The following is an 11,690-nucleotide window of genomic DNA, read 5'->3' on the forward strand; positions in this document are numbered from 1 at the left end:
TATGCAGGGGGACTTCAGTATAGGTACAAAATTTCATGGCTTAGCCCAGCATGAATCAAACCCAAGCATAATATGAAGCCAGCAGAATAAAATTCAGTCCTATTTTAGTATATGCAATGAGTCCCTCAGTCCCACTACTTCTCGTCTTGAGCAGCATGGGGAGCAGAGCATCCCACACCCAGCTGCCTCCAGGAGGCCAAACCCCAAGTTGCTGTCACCATGGCTATGGGAAGCGGGTAGGATTTGTCCTTTTGCATATGCATATAGCCTGGTGCTTATTGCTGTTACATGCCTTGAAACCAGGCAGGGAGAAGAGTCTGAAACCCAGACCATGCTCCCTGCAACCAGAGAGATTAAACTGTCGTGAATTCAAACATCTCAATCGATCACACTAAATTCTTCCTCAAAAGCAGTGAGGGCATGGAACATGAACTAATGAATAGTCCATAGGGTGGCTGTCTCTTTGAGCATTTTTCTCTTCCATTGATGATAACATCTCTTAGTAATGCTTGTTCAGTATCACATAGAAATACAATTAATGTTTGCCTAGTCCTGCCAAATGTTTAAGAAGGAGAGAGGAGGTATTTTTGGCAGCTTGTGGAATGAGGCTCCAGAGAGTTCATCTGCATCCCAGCGTCACTGACTTCTGTTTTGTCTTTCAGGAACAGTATAAATTTGTATACGAGGTTGCACTGGAATACTTGAGTTCCTTTTAGCCCAGCGAAGGGAGGGGAGCCTCCGACATGGTAGACCCCAACCCCTGGCAGACGCTTCTCCCCTCTCCCACGTTAGAAGGCAGTAACAAGTGTGGGAAGGAAAACCTCTCCTTCCCGGAGCAAGAGACTGAGACAGACAGAAGAGACAGACCTCGCTGGAAGGAGGAGATGATGCCTGTGTTTGCTGCTGCCTGCTTTCTACTGGAGCATCTACCGCTTCTTAAATAACCTACTGTACAAATCAGCAAAATGGGAGACAGACTGAAAGACTGGACTTTCTAATCCCCTCTGACTTCTCTCCTCTTTGGGATTGTATTTTTGCTCTCCTTGCCGCAGAGTGGGGAAAGAATGAAACCCTTAGGAAATTCTCTTTTAAATGTTTCCTTTTTAAGTTATATTTTTATTTTCAAATCTCAGTCTTTAATTTTTGAATTTCATGCAGCAGTCATTTGGGAAAAATGAGATAGCCATAGGGGATCTATGACATGTTTCATTACAATATGCCTACCTTACCTGTGTTTGTTTTATTTTCCAAATGAAAGGCCAACACCAAAAACCACTGGAATTATATTTCTGTATCTGGTTCCTCTTAGCATGAAAATAGATGATGGAGATGAGAAGTTGTTCATGGATTCACTGCCTCGGCTTCTACATGTTTCCTCCCAGTTTCTGCTAGACTCCCAAGGCTGTGTGCATGAACTGGTTACATCTCTACTCCGTGTTCATTTCAGTGCTGGTGAAGCAATAGCATTAATGAGTTTCCCAGCCACTTAAACCCTAAGGTTAAATATTTGCATCAAACAAATTGCATTTGTCTTGCAACTTTGGTAACTTTGTTACCATATTTTTCAAGTATTTGCTGGGGTGCAGTGTGTCTTTGAAAAACAGGGTATAAAGTAGGTGTTATCGATCATATACTATGTATTATTATTTTTTTATTTATTATTTGTATTGCCGTAGAACTTAGGACCCCTAGTCCTGACAGGACCCTGCTGAACTAGGCACTGTGCAAAGAGAGAACAAAGAAGGTTCCTGCTCAAGAGCTTAGAATCTGAAGGTAATCTTAAAGTTGGGTTTGATCAAGGTTTCCTCACTGTTTCCAAACTGTTTTACAATCAGATGTAGCTGAGTGATTTATTCACATTTCCAGCCCCTGCAAATTTCAAAATGGTAACCCATCCAGGCTGTAGGAAAGGTGATGTACATACACAGAAACCTGTTCTGACATGTGCTCAGAAAAGTCTTCGACCAGCACAGCAACTTTCCATCTTAAGCAACACAGCTTTTGTTTTTTTCTGCAGAAATGCCTGTGCAGCTCTACTTCTTTGAAACAAACATCAGGTGTGTTTTGCCATGGTTCTGGATCTCATTCTGACTTCCTAGAAGCTAAGAAATTGCTTTTCTAGAAGAGTATGCTTAAGTAGTTGATCACTAAGGTCTGCAGGATAATCTTGGAGAATTTTAAATGAACAAGGACTGCAATATTCAGTATTTCAGTTTAGCTGTTTATTTATCTTGAGGGTGCAGGGATACAGGGTTGCTCTGTGTGTAAATTAGATTCTGGGAGATGCAGGTTTCTTCAAATACAGACTTGTTAAAAACTAGACTGAATGTAAGAGTTTAAGGAAAACTCTGCTTTCTTACCACTTTGTAGTTTTCCACCCCCAAGTAAATACTCAGAGACTGTGCTAGGAACTCTGTTGTGTTAATGCCTGGCATAGAGAATGCCAGAAGCTCAAAAAAAATGTACTAATTCCACGTGTAAATTGAAAAGGCACCTCTGCTTCATAGACATTCTTTTCTAAAAAAATTATACCTTTGACTTGACAATGAAGTATGAAAATTAAATCTGATAAAAGCAACTCGACGTAAATAGACCAGTATCTAACCAAAAAGTTGTTATCTCTGTCAGGACTTGCAGCAGACTTAAGAAAGGATGCTGGTATTTGCAAATTGAACAGCAATAATCCTCCTTCCTGCTAAGCAGAGAAGGGGCTTGCAGAGGATGCTGAACTGTTTAGCTCATGTTCTTTCCAAGATGCTTTGGATTCTTGGCTTCTTACAAGTGAAAATCTTGAAGGTCTTAAATGTGGTGGACTACAGCATCCTTTGATGCAGCTAGAGTGCCACAAAGTATTGATGAGAACCCCCTCACAAGTTCCTCTGCTCTGTTTCAGGTTGGTCTTCTCTGTTGCCTACAGAAATCCCCTTTAGTTTATACTGGGGCTTCAGGTGAATGTCTGGTGTTACAGGAAACAAATTACTTGTTTGATTTACTTTTTTTTTCTTTATTTTTTTTTCTGCTAAGCTACACAAGCAATTCCTCAAAAGAACAGAAGACAAGGCAAAATTATGATATAAAAATTAGAAGGAAGGCAAAATACAACTGTTTGGATTCCAGGCATAATTGCTGTAACCACAGCTTGCTGTAACAGCGTAGGTCAGTAGTTGGGGGCCAGTTGCAAAGAAGAGGAAGGAGGGAATCCTGATCCCAGATGGGATTTTTCAACTGCCCAGGTTGAAAGAAGGTAAGGAAGAACTACCAGTGAAATGTTCATGACTTCACCAGCTCCAGAAAGCCAGAGAGATTCACTCCCTGTAGAAGCTTTGGAAATATTAATTAGTATTTAACATTCTGTTAATTTTACGTGGAAGCTAGCATACCTCTAGCTACTGAAGGACTAGTTCAAGCTCTGAGGTTAATACCCAGGATAAAGGGAATAGAGAGGTAGAAGAAATGGCAATATAACCAAAAAAATAAGTGTCAGAGGTGATTCCAGGCTTAACAATAGCATAGAGGAAAGTAGATTTAAAAGCCAGAAGCAAGCCTAGAGGAGGGATGTATACATGGAGAGAAGCAGGTGTTAGATGAGCAGAGCAGAATAGCTCTTGCAGTGAAGTTGTTTAAGGTCTTGAGGTAGGTTTGAACATATTTTCATGGTTTGAAAAATACTAGTACAGGGTCAGTGGCAAGTACCAGCTGACATGTTTCGTGTGCTTGTAGCCCTCTGAGAATGCAAAGTGATGTTAGCAGTGAAAGGTGTTTAAGCTACACCTTACCTTGTATTTTCAAGAAACAAGTTTAATGCAAATGTTGTGAGTTTGCACAGCCCAACTGTTAGTCACAACTGATTACGTGCCAGCTCAGTTCAGTGTTTCAGCTTTCTTCTAATGTTCAGCTGACAATCAGCATTGAAGGATGTTCAGCAAACACTACAGGTGGTTCTGCGTATGGACCCAAACTGTTATATCAGCACACAGCTGCATTGCTTTCAGGGGACTGACCTGGGTCTGTGTTGGCTCAGGGATTTACACTGTTCTTTGCTACTCAGTGCATATATGTTGGATATAAATTAATGATGAAGGGAAAGAAAAGAAGGCCGCTTTAAATAACCTTGTTATCCTGAGGTTCTTTAAACCATAGAGAACAGCCAGTAGCAAAATAGGTAACGTGTTTGAAGCAAGATCCTGGGCATTGGATTTGTTTTCACTGGGAAAGAGAAACGATGAGGTAAAGGAGGCTTTCTCACTCCTCATAGGGTCAGGGACAAACTTTCCAACCGAAGTATTACTTGCTGTGGTTGGGGAGCAGTAATGTAAGGTAGAACAGGTGAATTCCTCAATGACTGAATTTTAGGCTGGGAAAATATGATTTTGACAATATTTGAATGGTGATAAGGAAAACATTTATTCCCATTCCAACATCCTGGCGGAGTTGGGTGAGAATTGTTTATTGATAGCACAGTATGGATCTGAAGTGTAATCTGAAATTCAGGGAACTGGAAATAAGTCAAGAAGGCTGGGGGTATGGGGACTATCTCATACACAGGGTAACTAACATCTTAAATTGTTAAGGGATGTAACTGAAGCAAGAGATATCGAGGCTGGCTGCTGGAGAATGGAGACCCTGAGTTGTTGCAGAAAAGAGACAGAGAGACTAAACACCCTGCAAGGTACAGTAGGTTTCGAAAATCTTTTTTTTAAGTTTTTTATTTTTTTCAAAATTAAGATCTCTGCAGGAGCTGCATCCTTTGCTGGCACCTCCCCACCCCTAGACCCCCAAAAAAGGCTGTAAAGAAAAAGGTATTCGAGGACCTGTAAGTAGACCTGAGGTACTTGTTTATTAATGTGAAGAAAACAGACCATGGATGGGAGCATAGTGTCCGTGTGAAGGCAACTGAAACAGGTGGCAAACAAGCAGATGGGGATTTAGCGGGTTTAGGTCTGCGGACTGAAATAACTGGTATTCTCTGATCCAGTAAGTCTGTGGTGAGTAGGAGGCATTTCAGTTCACGACTGAAATTTTTTAGCCAAGTTGCACAGAGTTCTGTCTGTTTTTGTCATGCTTAGCTCCAACACTGGTTGGTCCCACTTAATTTATTCACGTTTCAGCCATTTATGTGAGCTAGAGTTGTCCGTTTTAGTCCACAGTCAACAGGCGGCTAGAAGGAAAGATTTTTACAAGCATGAAAAAGCCATAGACTTTGTCACCTTTCCCCCCCAAAATCAAGCCGTAGTTCCTATACCCCATCTCTCCTGCTCAGCGCCAACCCATTTTACACCCACACGCCCAGAAAGTAGACAGATATTTTGGGAAATGCTGCGACCCCTAATCAGTCTGGTCCATGTAACTCTGTAGGCCAAAGGAGGGAAACCCAAAGCGTAGCTTCTGGGAAGAGAAACATGGATTTGCGTGTCAGTAGGTTTCTACCTTTTATTCTGGATCTGTAAATGCCCTGTAAAAATGTCCAGTGGCAATATAGACCCCACAGTAGTAGATTTAGGCTTGTAGATATTAGACTTGTTTTTCCACTTACTTTTCACAGGTCCTTTAGAATTAGGTTAGAATTAGGCCCACAGGCCAGTCAGCGTGGGTCACTGCTTGTGAGTCCTGTAAAGGCAGAGAAAGGAGAGAGGCTCCTGCCTGCAGCAGGTGGTTCCGAAGGCATTTCAACCAATTGCTATCTGGAGGAGAGGGAAAGGAAAAGAAATGTCCTTTGGAGAAAGACAAACATTGGAGGTAAAGGAAGATTACACGGAATCCTGAAACAGGTAGGAAACTTCCACTTTGTTCTCCCTCTCATTCTCGCAGGGGTTTACTTATGTCATTCCTACTTTTCTGAGTTCATGCCAAAATCATAAAAAACCAGGTGGTAGCACATTCCACCTTGCGGAACTCTCCAGAGATGGAGCAGTCAGTGTAGCAGAGGGAATAAATCCTGAGGGACAGAGATAAAAGGCGATTTTCTTGACAGGAATCTTCAAGTACAAGGTGCCCCTATCTGTCACGCTCACAGGGTTCTTTGAAAGTCATCAGAGAGCTGTGCACAGTCCTGGCGTGTTCCTGCATGTGCAATACAGTGCAAATGTTGCACTCGGAAAACTTCTTTGTCCTATAATACGTTTAAACAATCAACTGTGTTATACTGGCAGCAAAGTTAACTTTTAGCTGTTGGAAAGGGCATCTTCTGAACTTGGTATGAGCCTGTTGGTTCTCATTTGAGATCCTTCCGATTGTCTGAAGTGAACAAGCTTCAGTCAACCCGTTAGAAACATAAATGGGACCATGTGACAAAAGGTATTCAGCGTGACTCTTGGGTCTAAAACTCAGTATACCTCTTAGAAAACTGTGAAGTGGTAAAACAGAGTATTGCATGTTCATTGCACAGACCTTTTCAGGAGCAGGAACTGAGGAAGCCAGCTAATTAAAGTTAGGTATACAGAAATGAGTAATGAGTACTCTGTTAACCCTCCTGCGTTCATACTTTATTTAGACTGCAGTCTTCTGTAGCCATACATACATGATACACAATTTAAATGCAAGTGCCCTTTCTTTCCCTGTTCCCCAAAATACCCATAGTTCTTCCTACAGCATAGCAAGCAAGCAAAGCCCACTTTCTGCAAGGGCCGCTAGGGAAATCTATCATGTCGTATCTGTTTGTTGACTTGGAAAATATTAGTCATCTTCCTCCTCATACGTATTTGAAGAATATACAATTTGGTATAGCAGTTAAGTAAATTCATGCATTTATATACGGCAAGACCAAATCCTGGTGATACTGAGTTTTATGGAAAGACAAAAATCTTGCTGAGTTCCAGTGGCCTTTAGTCTATAATCCTTATTTTCTGTGTTAAAAGATTCTAAAAGCCTCCCTTGTAACCAGTAGACTACACTTAGAATATCCTACAGTTTCAGGTTGGAGTAGCATAATTGTGAACACCTGGCGGCTTGTTCGGTTTGTAAAAAACGAGAGATCTAAATGAGCCTTCCTAGCCTTGTCCCAGTGCCTCTAACAGATTTTTCACCCTTATTTTCTGTTTTCAACCTAACCCTTAAAAAACAAAATAGTGCAGCAGACTGAATGACAGATGCTGGTGTTCCCATAGTGTTTCCTGTTGGGGGGGTGAGGAGAAAACTACTTTCTTGCAAGTCAATTCAGCATGAGCTGTTTCTAAGCAGTGTAGTCAGAGACAGTTTCGTCTGGAGCAAGGATTTGCTTGTTGTTGCAAGGTGGAGGTACACTGTAGATGTAACCTTTGGAACCAGTCCTGATCTTTTTGATACAGGTTACCAACAGAATAGGGGTCACTTTAGCAGAAGTACTTGTTGCAAAATGACAGGGTTTCAGTGAAGACTTTTTACTGGGATATCTGATATCCTGGCACACTACTGCTTGGGGGTCTTTGTGAGATGCTTCAAGCATGTTGCTCTGCGAAGGTTTATTTCCTTGTGTGAGTACATCATCTTTCAGTGGGGACCTCCAGGAAATCTTCCTTACCCAAAGTTACAGAAAGGAGTGCGTTCACAGGGGTGGAAGTGGGAGTGTGGCCAACACTTTATACATCTTTCAGCTTTCATGAATTCATAAACAGCTTTCATGAATTCAGCTATTCTAAAAGACTCCCGAGGACAGATGATGATGGGTTGTTTGCATTGCTGAAAGTGTAACTAGCTCTAACGCTTCATGTGCTGGACTTCGGTGTACCTGGAGCAGAACTGGCATTATCCCCCTCATCACCCCTGGTAGCCCTTTCTTATGTCTTCAGCACTTACGCTGCTCTTCCATGCCGAACGTTGCGGCTGCATCCTTGACACATTTAATCCATACTGACTAACCGCATTGACAAAATTCACTCCTGTATTGATTTAATCTCCTTCACCTCCTTCCCCTCTGCGCCAATCCTGTTGAAATTAAAACGTACTAGCATCACTTGTTACCAGACTTGTTACTACTTCAGACAGCAATGCTGCAGCTGCATCTGGATCAGCAGGATCCTATCCAGCTCCCTGGATGCATTCTGCCAGCAGGGAGGAATGCTGCATGAGAGCAAGTCTCTGCTGTTGCAATTCTGCCCCCATCTCCCCTCCTTTGGCCTTTATGGATTACTGGTGAAACTCACTTGTACAGTTTGGATGTTTGATAGATAAAGCACGTACGGGAAAAAAAAGGAAAAATTATAAATACAAAAATCTCAACACTGTGCATTCAGTGTCTTTTCTTTCTAGCTTAAAAGAAGGAAGGTAAATAATGTCAAGTCAATGAATATCAGATATATTTTTTGACTGTACATTACAGTGAAGTGTAATCTTTTTTTTACAACTGCGAGTCCATCTTATTTATTCTTGTAAATGTTCCCAGACAATGTTTGTAATATGGGCTGTGTTGCAAATCCATAAAATAAATCTGTGATCTGAGATTAATGTTTTACTAAGAGACTCTTGTACTTGTGCCTTTTCTTTGCACTTACAGGGGACAATATATTGCAAGTAATACTATTAGCAATGGCGGGGTGATGGCACATGAAAAATCAAGACAAGCTTCTTGTCACGTTGATGGGCAGCTCGCTTTACATTATGGTTATCATTCAGAAGTAGCTTAACAGCAGCAAAGAGAATTCACCAAGCACTTGAATTTAGCTGAAATTTTTGAGCCAGCCCTCGCAGAAAGCCAGTGTATGTGAGCTGAGTATTTTTTAAAATTATGGTCTTTGAAGGATGAGTTAGAGCTAAGCATATTCTTGCAGTGTTTTCCTTCTAACAGGTATTACTGTCTCGTTTCCTTGGTATTCAAGAGCTGAATAGAGATCGCTAATGTTACTGAGATTTTTCTGGTGTTTCCTATAGACAGGCACACGAGGGTATTTTGTGTGCAGGTGTTGCATGCCAAACTTGAATGTAGGATACGGATGTCAGTAACAAATATTTTCACACGTTTACCAGCAGGCTGCCGTCTTCTGCCCTCATTTATCAACAGCCACATGGCAGTGCTTGCCATCCAAGTCAGTTTATACAAAGTAGGAGGCTGTAGGCAAGAAAGTAGACGAGGCTCCTGTGCTCTGAACACTGCTTTGTTCCCCCAATGCAAGCACAAGCACATTCACAGCTTAGTGTCAGAATAAGAAAGTCCTGTCTTGCTACCCTCATACAACCCAAATGGTAAGAACTGATATCTTTTACATTGTTAATTAGCCTCACTAAGAAGAAAAATAATAAAAATCAGGCATCTGAACAAGGATGATGTAGCTCTTGTTTTTCTTAAAGCGTGGTAAATCTGTCTTGGAAGCATAGTTTTGTACTCATTTCTGTATAGATTCATTTTTTTTCTTTTCCAAATACTTTGTTATAAATCTTCATTGGTATGAAGAATTATTCTGTAACTCTGCACTAGGTGTGGGCTCAAATAAAGGTGTTCAATCACAGAGTTATTGTTATGGTGGGGAGCCAGTTAAGAGGAAAAAGTCGATGCCAGAGCAAGCTCCACACCAGTATTTGAGAGGAAACTTTACTGGTGCAGTCCTGAGTGTTTAATAGAAACAGTTGTATATTGGTAGTGATTTATTACAGTTCATCTTGGTACTTGAGCCTGGTTCATATTTTACAGACACCTGATATTAACAACAGGTTGCACTTATGGAATGTAAACAGCAGAGAAAGAGACGTATTGCAGGTGGTCCTATAAGGATACACATTGAAGTGCCAGCATTTAGAAACACATTCACCCTTCTGTTCTTTTCTTGTCTTCCCGGCATAAGACAGCAATGGGTTATGAGCTGGGGAATGCAGAATTCAGAAATGCCTGGGGTTCGAAGTGCTTCACACCCTGCTCCATGGTGTTACCATTGCAGGGTGCGAACCCGTAGAGATTTAATCCAGCTCAGTCAATGCCTTCAAGTATCAGCTGCTACTTTTCCATCCATTCCCATGATAACCAATATCTTTGTATTGATACCGCTCTGCCTAAGCTGAAGCTCTCATTTTCACGGGTTAAACCTTCAAATACCACACATCATGCTGAGCTGAATATGCAGCTGTTGTATAGGAGCAGATGTTAAAAACGGGGCTTGTTTTATTCAGGCATGGCTGTCCACATGATAGTCATCCTGCTCTAGAGAGGGAACCTGGACAATGGCCTTGATGGTGAGAAAAAGGCCTCTCCGGAGCATGAAGCTGCCTTGGATAGAGCCATCTAAGGCAAATGTGTTGGGCTGTCCTCTGGATGTTACTGGTTTCTCCACTGATCAAGGTAGACAGGTGACCAGTGCCAACTTGGACAGCTAATTCTGAGATCTCTTTGGTTAGATGAGTTGCATTCCCTCCGTTACTGAATATACTGCAAGCAAATTACGTCATAAAATGGCATAAAGAGAGAAGGAACAGATTTAATGCTTCTTGGTTATTCTTGGAAATTCTTCCTCTGATCCATCTAGGTTGGCCATTTCAGGTCCTCCCTCTCTTTCATCAAGTTCCACATTTGAAAAATTATGAAAACTTTTTTTCCTTAAAAAAAAAAAAAAAAGAAAAGGGCTGTTCTGTGTTTACTTTTGTACACCGATGTATAACTTTAATTTTACAGGAGGTAAACCGAATTAAAAAAGGCTTTTGTTCTTTCTTGTGTTTTGGTTTTGTGCATTTGTTGTGGTTTGTGTGTGTGTGTGAGCCATTTCTGTGTGTGTTTGGGAGGATGTCATATTTCTTACGAAGAGAGAGTTTGTAACTCGCCTGTAAAAGTTTATCCACTAAGTGTTAGTATATGGTGAATCAATAGCTACAGAGCATTTATGGTGCAGGTCAATAGGGTTACTTAAGTCCATAACATTTAGTGATCTGTTTATAAACACCTATAATGGACTCTTTATACCAGAAGTAATATAATATTTAGTTCTCCTTTATTAATACCTTGTAAATGATATACTGTTAAGATACGCTGCAACTTGATGGATTTTCCGGCAATGTGATAAAATAGCTCTTTATTGCTTGTGCTTGTATAAATGGTTCCCTCTAAAACATCTGTGAAAGAAAGTCTGGCTTGTATATAAAAATTAATGAAAGATGCAGAACGTTTTTCTGGAGAAAAGTAAGGCCAGAAGTTGCTAGCGGTAACTCCCTCAGTGTGCTCACATATAGGATAGTCCACGTAGGATCAAGAGGCTGAAGAGCTTGTACTAAACATCCCTTTCTTTGAAATCTCTGAAGGTGTTCCTAGGACTATCATTTCACTTGTGTTTCATGACTGAGTGCGCTGAGCAGACAGGAGAGGGTCCCAGTTACCTGCAATGTACCAGGCAACATCAGGCAATGTATCAGGCAATATCTACAGTGATCTTTCTTCCAGGTAATGTTTTGAATTGTGCTCTCTCCATACATAGGACCTATGTAGGGCTTCTAACCAGTGCTGGAGCATGCCAACAGCACATCCAGCGGGTGTCTCCCTTCAGGATTAGACAGTCCTGTTTTGTGCATCTTTCTTGCAAATCAGCCTGTCCCATCAGCAGAGCAGGGATATGACTGTGTGCACAACTCTGTGTGCGTGCATGTCTCCTGTCACCTTGTCCTCCTGCTATAAAAGCTGGGCACAAATACTCCTCTAAATTAAGAGCTACTGGAAGGGGTTATTGGCAGTGTTTGTACAGTCATGAGTGCTGACGATGAAGGAATGAGTTGTCTAGGAAAATGCTGATGACGTGCAAAGAAAG

The 11,690-nt window shown here is 41.3% G+C and overlaps 1 protein-coding gene across 29 annotated transcripts in view; it reads left to right on the forward strand.

Annotated features, from left to right (window-relative positions):
- The window catches only part of PTPRT (protein tyrosine phosphatase receptor type T), a 572,020-nt gene extending 563,610 nt beyond the window's left edge, over positions 1–8,410 (forward strand). For 23 of the 29 annotated variants that reach the window (XM_083801726.1, XM_083801725.1, XM_083801723.1 and 20 more), the window contains 3 exons: positions 663–3,244; positions 4,572–4,669; positions 5,543–8,410. In XM_083801726.1, coding sequence (XP_083657852.1) covers positions 663–716 — 54 coding nt within the window. In that variant the 3' untranslated portion in view covers positions 717–3,244; positions 4,572–4,669; positions 5,543–8,410. Of the gene's footprint in view, positions 1–662 lie in introns of all 29 variants that reach the window. The other 6 variants (XM_083801736.1, XM_083801734.1, XM_083801735.1 and 3 more) reach the window with 6 other exon arrangements.
- The last annotated feature ends 3,280 nt before the right edge of the window (positions 8,411–11,690 follow it).

This window comes from Anser anser, assembly GCF_964211835.1.
Source record: "Anser anser genome assembly, chromosome: 16".
NCBI classification, from domain to species: Eukaryota; Metazoa; Chordata; class Aves; order Anseriformes; family Anatidae; genus Anser; species Anser anser.